This window comes from Cotesia glomerata, unplaced genomic scaffold, assembly GCF_020080835.1.
Source record: "Cotesia glomerata isolate CgM1 unplaced genomic scaffold, MPM_Cglom_v2.3 scaffold_170, whole genome shotgun sequence".
In the NCBI taxonomy this organism is placed as follows: Eukaryota; Metazoa; Arthropoda; class Insecta; order Hymenoptera; family Braconidae; genus Cotesia; species Cotesia glomerata.
Window position 1 is genome coordinate 1,948 of NW_025402109.1, and position 12,407 is coordinate 14,354.

General features: G+C 29.2%; 1 protein-coding gene across 2 annotated transcripts; it reads right to left on the bottom strand.

Annotated features, from left to right (window-relative positions):
• Positions 1–1,072: 1,072 nt before the first annotated feature.
• LOC123273951 (protein yippee-like 1) lies at positions 1,073–11,561 on the bottom strand. Of its 2 annotated transcripts, XM_044741448.1 has the most exons (6): positions 11,122–11,561; positions 10,746–10,847; positions 7,465–7,924; positions 7,306–7,349; positions 6,946–7,054; positions 1,073–5,685 (listed from the first exon to the last, which is right to left on the bottom strand). In XM_044741448.1, exons 3-6 carry the CDS (start codon positions 7,564–7,566, stop codon positions 5,596–5,598), a joined length of 345 nt encoding a protein of 114 aa, XP_044597383.1. In that variant the 5' UTR covers positions 7,567–7,924; positions 10,746–10,847; positions 11,122–11,561; the 3' UTR covers positions 1,073–5,595. The 2 variants fall into 2 exon arrangements, with proteins under 2 accessions (XP_044597383.1, XP_044597382.1); XM_044741447.1 differs by lacking the exon at positions 10,746–10,847.
• Between the last annotated feature and the right edge of the window lie 846 nt (positions 11,562–12,407).

Genomic DNA, 12,407 nt, shown 5'->3' on the forward strand with positions numbered 1-12,407 from the left:
GCCAAATTTCCACAGAATAACCCTTATTCTACTTGTATTATTAATAAAAAATGAAAAACTATTGAATATTTTTATTTTTTTGTATTTTATTTTATTATTATGCTTTACTTGTACACCTCTCGGTTTTTACAAGGCTGATTGCTCTTTTTCTCCTAGCTCTACGCTTTTTCTATCTCTCATGTTAGACCTCAGTAAGTCCCACCCGACACTTCATTTTATTTTATTTTTGCGGCTGTGGACCGACTTGTGCTCCTGTACCGTATTCACTCTGAACCTCACCTCTCAGGCTATTGAAACAGAACCATGGGGAAACCACAGAGAAAACCCATGATAGTACAGTCGGAGCTGGGCTAAGTCTACAGTGATTGATAAGAAACTCTTCTTTATCGACCACTGGAGCATGAGGCCTCTCTCCTAGTGTGCAGAGATCCCTCGCGCTAACCAACGCCGACTAGAGTATGGTCACCCATTCATGTTGTTGCTTAAATGGGTGATCACCCAAGTCAGACGTGTGCCGCCCGGCTATCTCTGCCACTTTCAGAGGCTGGCAACGTAACGCACATATTATTATTTATAATCACTGAAAAAATAGTGGAGTGTGCCGGAATCGAACCCGGGTCAAATCTGTCTCCTGAAAAGCCTCTTTTTCTTTCTTTCATCAGCATTTGCTGAATTAAAAACGTAAATATAAGTAGCCAAGAACGAAACTAACGGTGAAGAGAAAAGGTAAAAATTTTAGAAAAAAATATTTCTTACGACTCTTAAACCATGCTTATGATGGGTAGCCATTTGACTGTAATTATTAAAAAATAATTACAACTTTATTTAATACTAAATTTTATGTATAGTAAATAAGCACCTAAAAACACTGAACGTCTTTACATGAAAATATTTTTATTCAAAGTATAAGTAGAATTAAAAATAAAGTGATAATAATCCTTATATAAATTCTGAACTATTGGGTTTAAAATGATTTTCAATACTACAGTTTGTGATAATTGATTACTTTAATAAAATTGTTCTTATTCTCGAAAATGTATCGATGTTAAACAAATATATCCATTTGATCCTGTTTTCCATTTTTAATTATCATTTGTTTTATTATCAACATATCTTTACAAAGCAAATTCTGTGAATTTGGTGGTTTGAACATCAGTGAGTGACTATAGAATACTTTACCCTATTTTTGAGTTAATTCGTGGTCAGTGAACTCGATATTAGATATATATATATATTATTTTTCCAATTTTTTTTTATAAAGAAGGAAATTACAGAAAAATAATTGAATATTAGAATAGATGTATATGTATATATTCAGATAGTTCTTATTCAGGATATTTCCCAATTTTTTTTTATGATAAGTCAGCTTTCAATTAATAAAAAATTATCTCCTTCGATTTGACATTTTAATTTTAATTTTGCCTTCATAACAAGTAAAGTTTGAAGCAAAAAAAAGTACACGTATTTCATACGTTCAATCATTTAAACACTGTTTTGTTTTGGTACTGTACTAAATAAAGACGTGGAAATTTGAAATTTTGTTTACTTATCTCTAATAATACACTGTTTAATAAGTAATATATTGCAACCAACGCAGTTATTTAAGGAACGAAAGTGGTGTGATAAAACATTGTAATTTATCGACCTTAAAGCATTGATATCTATCTAAAACGCGATTTTCGAAAACCACATTGTGTTGATAACAATAAATTTACGAATTTTTCTAATTTTAAACTATCACAGCACAAATCTAATAAGAAAATCAATCAGATCGTATATACAAATATCTTAATGTCACTCGGTTAACTGCTGAGTATAAAGTGATCGACAAGCAAAGTATTATAAAGCAAAAAGTTCAATTCTTGATCGTATAAAATACCCAATGTCAAATTTGGTAGGAACTCTTTCCTATTTGTTTAGAACCAATGTATTGCCGTGAAAATAAAAAAAAAACGAAATTATGATAAACAAGGACCATCGATATATACATATATTTTTTTATGTTTAGCACATATATATATCAAAAGTACTCTCGAGAGGCCTAGCAAAGATTAGGCCGCCACAAAAATTCACATACGCTCTTTTACTATTAGATAAATTACACAAACAATAATGTTAAATTTTTGTAAAAATGCGCTTAGCTTATTCAATTCATCAAGTTACATGAAAAAACAGTAATCATAAAAATAAATCATGATTAATAAAATAATTTTTGTTAGTCAACAATCTAAATTATCTGTGATTAGATCAAACAGGTTTTTTATATGTGATTAGCCAATCAGAACCTCAATGTCTTCATGCCATTGGCACCGTATTGAGTGACATAGTTTTTATCTATTTTTTGTCACATGTGATTGACACAAGAGCATTGATGTGCATATATCATCATGATAATTATGAAACAAATTTTTTATACTTCACTTCATATTTACTTATATTTGAGATATAATATAATTTATCATTGCAGTTTAGATTACATACACTCGGAAATTTCTCTATTACAAACATAAGTTTCAGCTAATAAGATTTAATTAATAATAATAATAATTTGTGGGCACGCAGTAGCCTACCGGTTCTTGTTTACCAAAGCATTGAACCGGGTTCGAGCCCGGCGTATACCAATGAATATGTTTCAATATTTAAGTGTATCATTCTGCTCAGCCCAAATAAAACGAGTCCAACCACAAAAAGTTTACTCCCTACAGTAGTCGCTCATGATCTTAGTAGTTTATGCGACTTAAAACAAATAAATAAAAAACTAATAATAATTTATCATATTAATCTACTCAACCATTGTTATTAAAAAATTTATTTCCATTATTCAGTTGTGTATCATCACGCAGAAGGAATAATTGTTTTTACAAAGATAAAAAACAAAAAAGACAAATTGAATTAAAACTTATCCTTATTGATTCACCTTTTCTTATTTTTTTTTTTTTTTTTTTCATGTTTTAATTTTAAAAATGAGATCGATATTAAGAATAATGAGCAATTGCCTTATTTTTTAAAATTTAATTGAAATTCAACATATCGCGTGCGTAAAAAAACGCTACTATAACGAATTTACGCGCATGAAATAAACCCAAATGTATGTTTGTTTCTGTTTATGTATAAATTCAATAATACAAAAAAATAATAATCAGTGAAAGACATAAATTTTCTGTATTATACAGAGTTAAAAATACAGTTAAAACCGTAGATAGCGATATCTCTTGTAACAGCTATGGTCAAAATATAATTTCAGAAAAACGTATCGCCTATAACGTCTGAGGAATACTTTTATTTGTTTTTCAACAATTACATACATGGTCTCATAAAATTCTTTCACAGCTTGATCAAGCTAAAGTATACTCAAAATTTCAAATTAATTTATGGTTTGACAGTTCATTGTAAAAGCAAACTAAAATGACAGATTTTCTAAGGTTACGGTGAACTAATCAGATCGATAACATGCTGAATTAGCAAAATACTAGAGAATATTGAAGTTTGTGTATAATGACGAATCTCGGGTTCCTCAAAATTTTAAACAAAGTTTTCTTCAAAACAGTGATGCTATTTCTACATGCATGTATTCAATGAATGAGCTATCTAAAAGTACATAAAATTTTTTCTAATTCGGAATATTGTTTATCTGATTAGTTGACTGCAAGCCATTTTTTGGAGTAACATTTCAATTAAAAAAAAAAAAAAAAATTTAGTTAACGTTATTAAATGTAAGATATAAAATTATAGATGTGAATTTATTGTAATACTAATAAATATACTTAAAGTGTTTTTGCTTATCGGGCATTATTGATTATAACGATTATTAGCTACAATGGCTGTAAGCCAACAGTCACTTCGATATTGTTACCAACGGTTTCAACTGTAATTATTATAGTTTTCATTTAAACAAACTAATTAACAAATTTTTTCAGTGATTGAAAATTATCAGATATCTGGTAGACAAAGAAATGAGTTTGACAGACGTACTCTGTAAATTAGAATGTTACAATTTAAAATACTTGAATATTTTATTGCCATTTAAATACATTGTAGTCTTACAAATGTTAGAGAAAGAAGCTATAGTGTATTATAATAACAATAGATCACTCAAGTATTTTCAATTAAAACAATTTAATTTATAGTGTATTAACCATTCGAGATTATGATATAAAGTAAAAAAATCAAGCGGGTATACTTGATCACATTTTTTTACGATTCCAAGCCTAAACTTTTGCATTCCATGGTCTCCTGTTTTTAATTTTTCTAATTCAATTTAATATGTGTTCGATTCATTCACTCACTCAATCATGCCCTTATATTATTAATTATATTATACGTTCTACAATATTATAATATAGGCTTCAATAAGCTAATCAATGTAGAACTACGACTGTGCCTTAACGATGGCAAGTTTTATTTTCATCCAATTGTTTATTTTTTTTTTTATTTTTCTTAATTCATTTACCTTAATTTTCATTTTTTGTTAATTATATTTTAGGAATATCGGCAGTGAGATTCCAACGATAGATGCGACAGACAATGGGTTTGTCATCGACAGGCAAGGCAGTCAATCTAGCAGTCTGTATTTGCACTGCTTACGATAAATATTATCATTTTTTCAATTGATTAATTATTTTTTAACAATATTCGGCAATTGTTTGTTTTTCATATTCATTTAAACATTGAATTTAATCATACTTTTTATCTTGTTTTAAAAAAACTGTTGACGAGTGCCACACAAAAATTTATATGCCAGAGTTATCGACGCCGTGGTCGTCGTAATTTGGCAGTTATATTATTATACATAAGAAAAAAAAACAAACAGAGAGAAAGAAAAAGAAGCAAATAAATGGAACAAAAATAAGAGGGCACTCAACTGTTACAAGTAAGTGTTTATCATAATCATCACCATCATCATCATCGTTATTAACATATTATTTTTTAACCTGCTCTAAATTAAATTTAATCATTTTTTTTGTCTGCACATCATCTTTACTTTAACAGCATCGCTGAAACTTTTTGAATAATTATTTCTTCACACCAATCCTTGCAAAAAATCTACTTACATAGTATTTATTTAAAATCTTTACTTATTCCATGATCCTACCAATCTCAAAAATAATTTCTTTACAATATTCATCTTTAAGCAGCAATTAATTGCATTATTCTTACTTAGTCCTTCCATTCTTTTAAATCCATCATTTATATTTATTTTATTATTTATTATATCGCTTTTCTCTTCTCCTTAATCCACATAATTTACGGAGAAACAAAAAAACGATCACTATTATATATTCTTTCATGTGAATTGTCCAGAACGGAAAAACATTACTAAGATTACAAATCACAAATGAAATCACAGACTTTCGTTGGTGGTTTGTCAAAGGAGGGCTATTGTTTTTTGTTGTTGTATTGTTTTGTTTTCTTTTTCCAACTTTTTGTATTAGGGATAGGGCGCCGCACATTGCAACACGAGAACAACATTATAGGCATTATACTTATGTTTTCAGTTTAGTTAGTTATTTTAAAAATTTTTTTTTTCCAAGAAATTGATTTTATGAAGTTTCAGTAAGCAGGGGTGGTGTGTCATGACCCCCCCTATCTTCAATTTCATTCCCATCCATTTTCCTTGATCATATGAGCCAACTCAATTATAAACTTACCCTCCTTGTATTTTTGACTCGATTCAAACGCATGTTCCTGCAAATTCAACGACATTAGAGTCAAATTACACAAAAAAAAATTAATTTAATTTATTTTTAATTTAAAATCAAAAACTTAGTTAGAATAATAAAAGAACTATGGTATTGAATTGAGCAGACATTTTTCGAGTATTAAGTTTTTCTTTTGATAAATAGGTTATACGTCACGGAATCCGAGGTCATTACATCTGCGTCACAATGTCCACGACAAATTTAGGGAACTGGGTAAATAAGGATAAAGGGAAAGGGGGGACCTTTTTTGCTCAGTAGGAATTTTCCGGTAACCGAAAAAATAATAATTCAGACAGCCCGGACCGGGACTCGAACCCGGATCGTTCGGTTACGCGCCAGAGGCTCTACCAGTTAAGCTATCCGAGACACTGTCCGTAACTACCATTCAGTCACCTATTAAGACCTGACTGAGCAAACGCCACCGTCCATCTTACGGTAAATAACAAATACTTTGTAGTTGAATTTGTCATACAGACAAGTCAATGACGTAGTCATGGATACAACGTCGCGGATATAATGTCGCGGATTTCGTGACGTATAACCAATAAATAATAGAATGAACAAAATTAGCTCTCAAAACTTTTTCGAATTTTCACATATCGCGTTCCATATGCCATAAGGGCGTATATCAGTAAAAGGTCCCGGTCAAAAGCCATAAGGGCGCATAAAATTTTTTTTTTCGGGAATTGACGTAGTTTCGTCCGAAATGTACAGAAATGCAAAAAAAAAATTTATACACCCTTATGGCTCCCGGGACCTACCTCGGATGCCATAAGGGCGTAAAATAAAAATTCTATTTTTTTTTTCTAAGTCAAAAAAAACTTTTAGTTTGGAGAAAAATTTTTTTTTGCATTTCTGCACGTTTCATTAAAAAATACGTTGATTCCGGAAAAAAAAAATTTTTATACGCCCTTATGGCATCCGAGGTAGGTCCCAGGAGCCATCAGAGCGTACGAAAAAAATTTTTTTTCGGAAATCAACATATTTTTTAATGAAGCGTGCAGAAATGAAAAAAAAAAAATTTTCTCTAAAATAAAAACTTTTTTGGGACTTAGAAAAAAAAAAAAATGTTTATTATACACCTTTATGATTTCCGGGTGCTATAAGGACGTATCATTTTTATACACCTTTATAAAATCTGTAACGCGATATGTAAATTTTTTTAATATTTTTTTCCCAATAAGTTATTTGTTGGAAAAACTTTCAGCTAATTTAAATATTATAAATAATCGGATGATGAACTTACATATTTCCAACCGAGAGTAGTTTTACAACATTCGCAATAAATATCTGCGACAGCATGAAGACCTGTTAGCAGGACTCGCTCTTCAGCAGGACCGCAACCAACATTAACCCTGTTTTAAAATTAAAAACATCAAATAGTTTTAAATAATAAAAATCTATATACAATGAAGAATAAACTTATAAATTTAAGGTAAAAGCCCAAATATATGATCATGTACCAGTATATGATCACTCCATGTATTTGTATACCTATATTTGTGAGTATAGATATACAAATACATGGAGTGATCATATACTGGTACATGATCATATATTGGGGCTTTTACCTTATTGTAAATGATAGAATTAATTGATTTCTTACACGGAATTGAAGAGATAGGCACGACCTTGGCTACCTTGGAAGGACTAAGATAAAAAAGTAAAATACATTAGTTACAATTACCAAAAAAATAAATTAAAAATTATGCAATCTATTCAACAGCTTTCTTACATTAAATGAATTATTAATTAGTATATTTACCTTTGAGATGAGTTCATCGTGATTAGCGAGGTGAGCACGGCAGTGTATGCACGAGTAAGTGCGATGACAAGAGGGTAAATAAGCTTGAAAAGTTTTGACCATGTTTGATCAAATTCTCGTCAAAATTACAGATGTCTTCTTTCACTGCTCTCTCGATTATTTTCAGTGTTGATTTATTAATATATATTATATAAATATATATGTGTAAATTTGTTTATTTATATTTTCTTGAATTTCAGTTTAGTTTGTATAATTTTACTTTGTTATTTCCTCCAAGCACTCCTTGATCTGTTCATCAATTACAAAAATTATCAATAAAATTCTTTCATTGATTAGTTTTGTTTTATTCAATATTTTCTTCTGTTCGCGGGGGTGGTGGTGCAATTGTGGCCCCGTTCACCGCCGCCTCGTACTCCGATCAGCTGTTAAGCTGGTTCAGGCAGCGTCGGTTCAGGGACACCTGTTTTTAAAATAATAAAAAAAAAAACATTTTATTTAATAAAATTTATTTACCAGTTCTTCTTATAAATATTCAATGTAAATCTAAAAAAGAAAAAAAAACTTTCTACGGAAAGAAGAATTTTTTTACAACATTATGTTATAAGTATTCTTATTTCAAGAATATATTAGAAAGACTGAAATTATTTTGGATTAAAAGCAATTTCGTTGGTTAAAAAAAAAAATTTATTTATTCAAAACAGGAAAAATGAACCTTTTTGTGAAAAAAGTATCTTTTAATTGTTTAATGTTGGCATATTCATTCATTTTTTTTCATTATTCTTTATTGTCTGTAAAAAAAAAAAAAAAAAAAGTACGTAGACGTTTTCAGCCAGACCGACCCTAAGGTCAATGAAGTACGTTTGAGTTCATTGAATCGCTCGAAGCGAACATAAAAATTGGCAAAAAATGGACGCTTGGATACGACGATACAGACAAAGTTAGATGTATGAAAAGAGGTAATAGACACTAAATATAATGTTAACTTTCCGCTAAAAAAAGAAAAAAAATTAAATTTATTATTATACGCTACTATTATTGGGAATGACTATTAATGATAATAACAGTGAGCTAAGCCATTTTTGGTTGTAGAAGATATTTATGATTTAAATTCAGTTTATTTCATTTAAGATTTTTTGACAAACGTAAGTTATTGTATCAATTAATCCAAAAATAGAACACTAATTACTGATCAATTTAAAAATTATAAATACAGAAGAATGATAAATAATTAAGCTTTCAGGAATTGATGAAAGTAGTTCAATAATTATAAAAGATTTTATATTGATGTTAAAGAAAATGCTAAGAATCATGATAACTCTCACTGTAACAATAGATTAAAATAAGATGAATGACGACGAAATATAACAAACTCGAGAGTTATTTTCGAATACTTAAAATTATACATTACAGATAATTTAAAAAAAAACAATAGGTGCGTGTGTGTGGATTGAATTTAAGAACGAGAACGAATTAGATTTTGGTTTACTGGAAAAACATCTTATCGTAAATGCAACCGACAACTAGATATTTTTCTGAGGATACCTGCATAATAAGATTTTTAAAAAAGATATTTTTGCACAAACTCTATGGCTGTGTCATCGATTTTTTAAATAATACTAGAAGTCACAACTTAAAAAACAAAAAAAAGCCAGCATGTTTTCTAAACTTCTTGATATTAACTTTTTGTATAACATTTAATCAAATTTTTTAAAGTTCAATATCTTTAAAAAAAAAAAATAATAATAGAATTTTTATAAAATTTTCACTATGAACACAAATGCAATCTTTAAATTTATTTAAAGCCTACCTAAAATCATCCAGGAAGTAAAAAAACGTTATCTTATCAATTATTATCATCAAACATACTACGGCTGTTTTTATTTTTTTATTTTTGTGATTAAGAAACCTAAACCATAAAAAATTAAAAATTAATGTAATCAATAAACCAAATATGATATTAAAGTTATTAAAAAAAGTGCAGGAACCTTAGACTTATTGTTCAATGAGTCATGAGCAATAATTATACATACTTTTTATATGCATAATAAATGATATACAATGTAATGTATTGAATCTTTTATTGTTCTTGAGTAGAAGTAATTTCATAACAACTCAGCTTAGAAATAAAAGTTTAAAATAAAAGAAAAATAAATAATAAAATAGTTCTTAGTGTCTAATTTCATCAGTCGATTACGACATAAAATAACAGCTATTGTATATATAAGTATTAATTTTATTAACGACCTAGCAACCATCACATGGCAAGGGTAAAAAAAATTAAAAAAGAATTATATGATGTGAATTGAAGTTGGTTATATTTTAGTTTGCAAGCTTAATAAAATCGCGCATGTCGATTATCACCAAAGTAATTCATATATAAGCTGTATTGATCGTAAAACAGATTTGATCTTGGTAATATGTACTGATAAGGTCGCGGATTGTGATACAAGCTATAAGTTTGTCATATCAGCTGTTGATGTAAACAAAATGTATATTTATACATAGAATTCTCATTGTTTCCTCTTCATCATAGTCATTATTAGAATTATTATTTTATTACTACATCATATAACATATATATAAATGTTTATAAGTAGACAAATGTTTTGTTTTTGATCTTTTAAGATTAGATAGTCAAAGAGAAGCGTATGAGCAATTATCAGCGAATGAATTTCGGGTGGATGTAGGTCATGAATCTAAAGTAGGACTCGACTTGTTATGAAAAGAACAAGTACAACGTGTACATTAATGTCAATTGATGGTATGAAAGAGTACGGAAAAGCTAATATAATGTAAGCATGACCTGAAGCTAAATAACACGTGACAGCTGGAATAGATAATAAACAGAATTGACAAACTGGTAATATAAAAGATGAGTGGATTTTAGTTGAGAAGAAATGAAAATAAAATTCAAAAATATAAAGATGAAAATATAAAAAATAATGTAAATAGAGTATAGTATCTAAGCCATGAAAAGTAACAAATAGATCTGCGCACGTTTGATATGTAGCACTCTTTTTTTCTCTGTCGCCAGGGCAGCTGACACAAGCTTCCTATCAGCTGAGAATGTATACAAAACTGTAGTGAGAGAGAAATAAAGAGAGAAAGGATAGTTACAGCTAAAGAATGACAAAGTCAGATGGAGATCTCTCCCACATCGATTGAGTTTTTCTAAGTTTAACTAACCGAACAAAGAACATTACGTTATTTTTACTGTAAATTATGTTTCTTCTTTCTTCAAATATAATTATGAATATATTTCATATAATTAAGTGAATTACTGTTATCGAATAAAGCGGGAAGCTTTGAAAAAAAGGCTGATGCGTAGTTTCAAAAATACGTGTATAGGCAATCATTAACTGAGTTTCGATTTTTCCCTCAAGCTGAAATTACAGAATATTTAAACTTTTATTAAATAATAAAAAAAAATCAACACTTCCGAGATAAAAGATAATTTAAAATAATAAATATAAATAAATACATTAAAATAATAAATAACAGCAGTAAAATGGCGAGTTTCTCAGCTGTCTAGGTCACTGCTTACAGCGCGTGTTGTCAAAAAACCAAACAAAGACGCGTACATATATGTATTTATATTTATTATGTATATAAAGTATATAATCTATAAATTAAATTAATAAATAATATATTACACACCTCCATATGCATACGTGACAACAGCAACAAACACGATAAATAGTTATTGTTTTATAATCCTTATATTCGAAAATGAATCACGGCTTCTACTTCGTTTTACATTGAATATAAAGAATAACAATTCATTTTTATCATCACTACACTACAAGCCGCAGTAGCGCAATCTTCACTTGAAGCTATTGCTTTAACGTTACCATACAACTAACTGTTGGCTATCTCTGTCTCTCATTGTCTTCTGTCCTCTGCTCTGGCCAGCGACAGCACCAAGCACCAAACGCAAACCAATGTTCTCGATACGAACCTACTGACTGATACAACTACCCACTGTATCATCACAAATCCTTCCTTCTTTCTTCCACCTATATATTCCTCCGCTCCCTTGTCTCGCTTTCTGTCATACCATACACATTTACTTACACTATATATGTGATACAAACACACATATTTCGATTTATTTTGGTCAAATAGACTTACACATGCGCATGCGTGTTAAGCTCCAAGTGCTTCCGGACATTGATAATAGCTGGCGCTCTGTAACCCCATGAGGGAGGAACAATCAAGGCGTCTTTTTTAAAATTTTTTTTTCTGCTCAGAAGAGAACAAAGAAAATTACTTGAGTATTTATTTTATCAATGGATTTTATTTATTTTTAAAATTTTTAATTCATTTAATTATTTTATTATTTATTAAAAATAGTTTTTCACAATAAATCTTGAAACTTAAATTTTTGTTGTACTGAAAACTTTTTTTTTTTTTTTTAAATTATATACTTTTGTAGGATGAAATCAAAAGAAAAAATTACGTTACTTTATTACCAAAGTAACTCAGCATGCTTATATAATTATTATATTTTCTGTAATTTTATTGTTGAAAATTTTCCATTAGTTACTAATAGATAAAATGAGTAATGTATTTAAGAATTAAAGCATGGGTTTATTGTATTTTAGTAAAAGATTAAACTAACAATAGGTAGTAAAAAAACATATGTAACATTGAATGACGCAAAAGCTCACGATAGATTCGCGTGAGGGTCGAATACTCATAGAACATAAACAAGAGTTTAATCTGCGTCGAAACTGGCGCGGCAAGTGCGCAATGATCTCGTCCTTTCTTATACAGATATGCAGACATAATTATACATAAATGTCGGCCTTCCACACTTGTAGGTCTACTATGAATATGGACAAACTATGGATGTATCTATGGATACGTGTTTCAACCATACTATGATTGACTATAAATCCTTTATCTATATATCACTATCACATGGATATAATATGAGTCTG

Coding starts and splice junctions, on each gene's coding strand:
- LOC123273951 (XM_044741447.1), bottom strand. CDS start 7,566: ATGGTCAAAACTTTTCAAGCTTATTTACCCTCTTGTCATCGCACTTAC. Junction 7,350..7,464: donor ACGATGAACTCATCTCAAAG/GTAAATATACTA, acceptor TTTTTATCTTAG/TCCTTCCAAGGTAGCCAAGG. Junction 7,055..7,305: donor GCCTATCTCTTCAATTCCGT/GTAAGAAATCAA, acceptor ATTTTAAAACAG/GGTTAATGTTGGTTGCGGTC.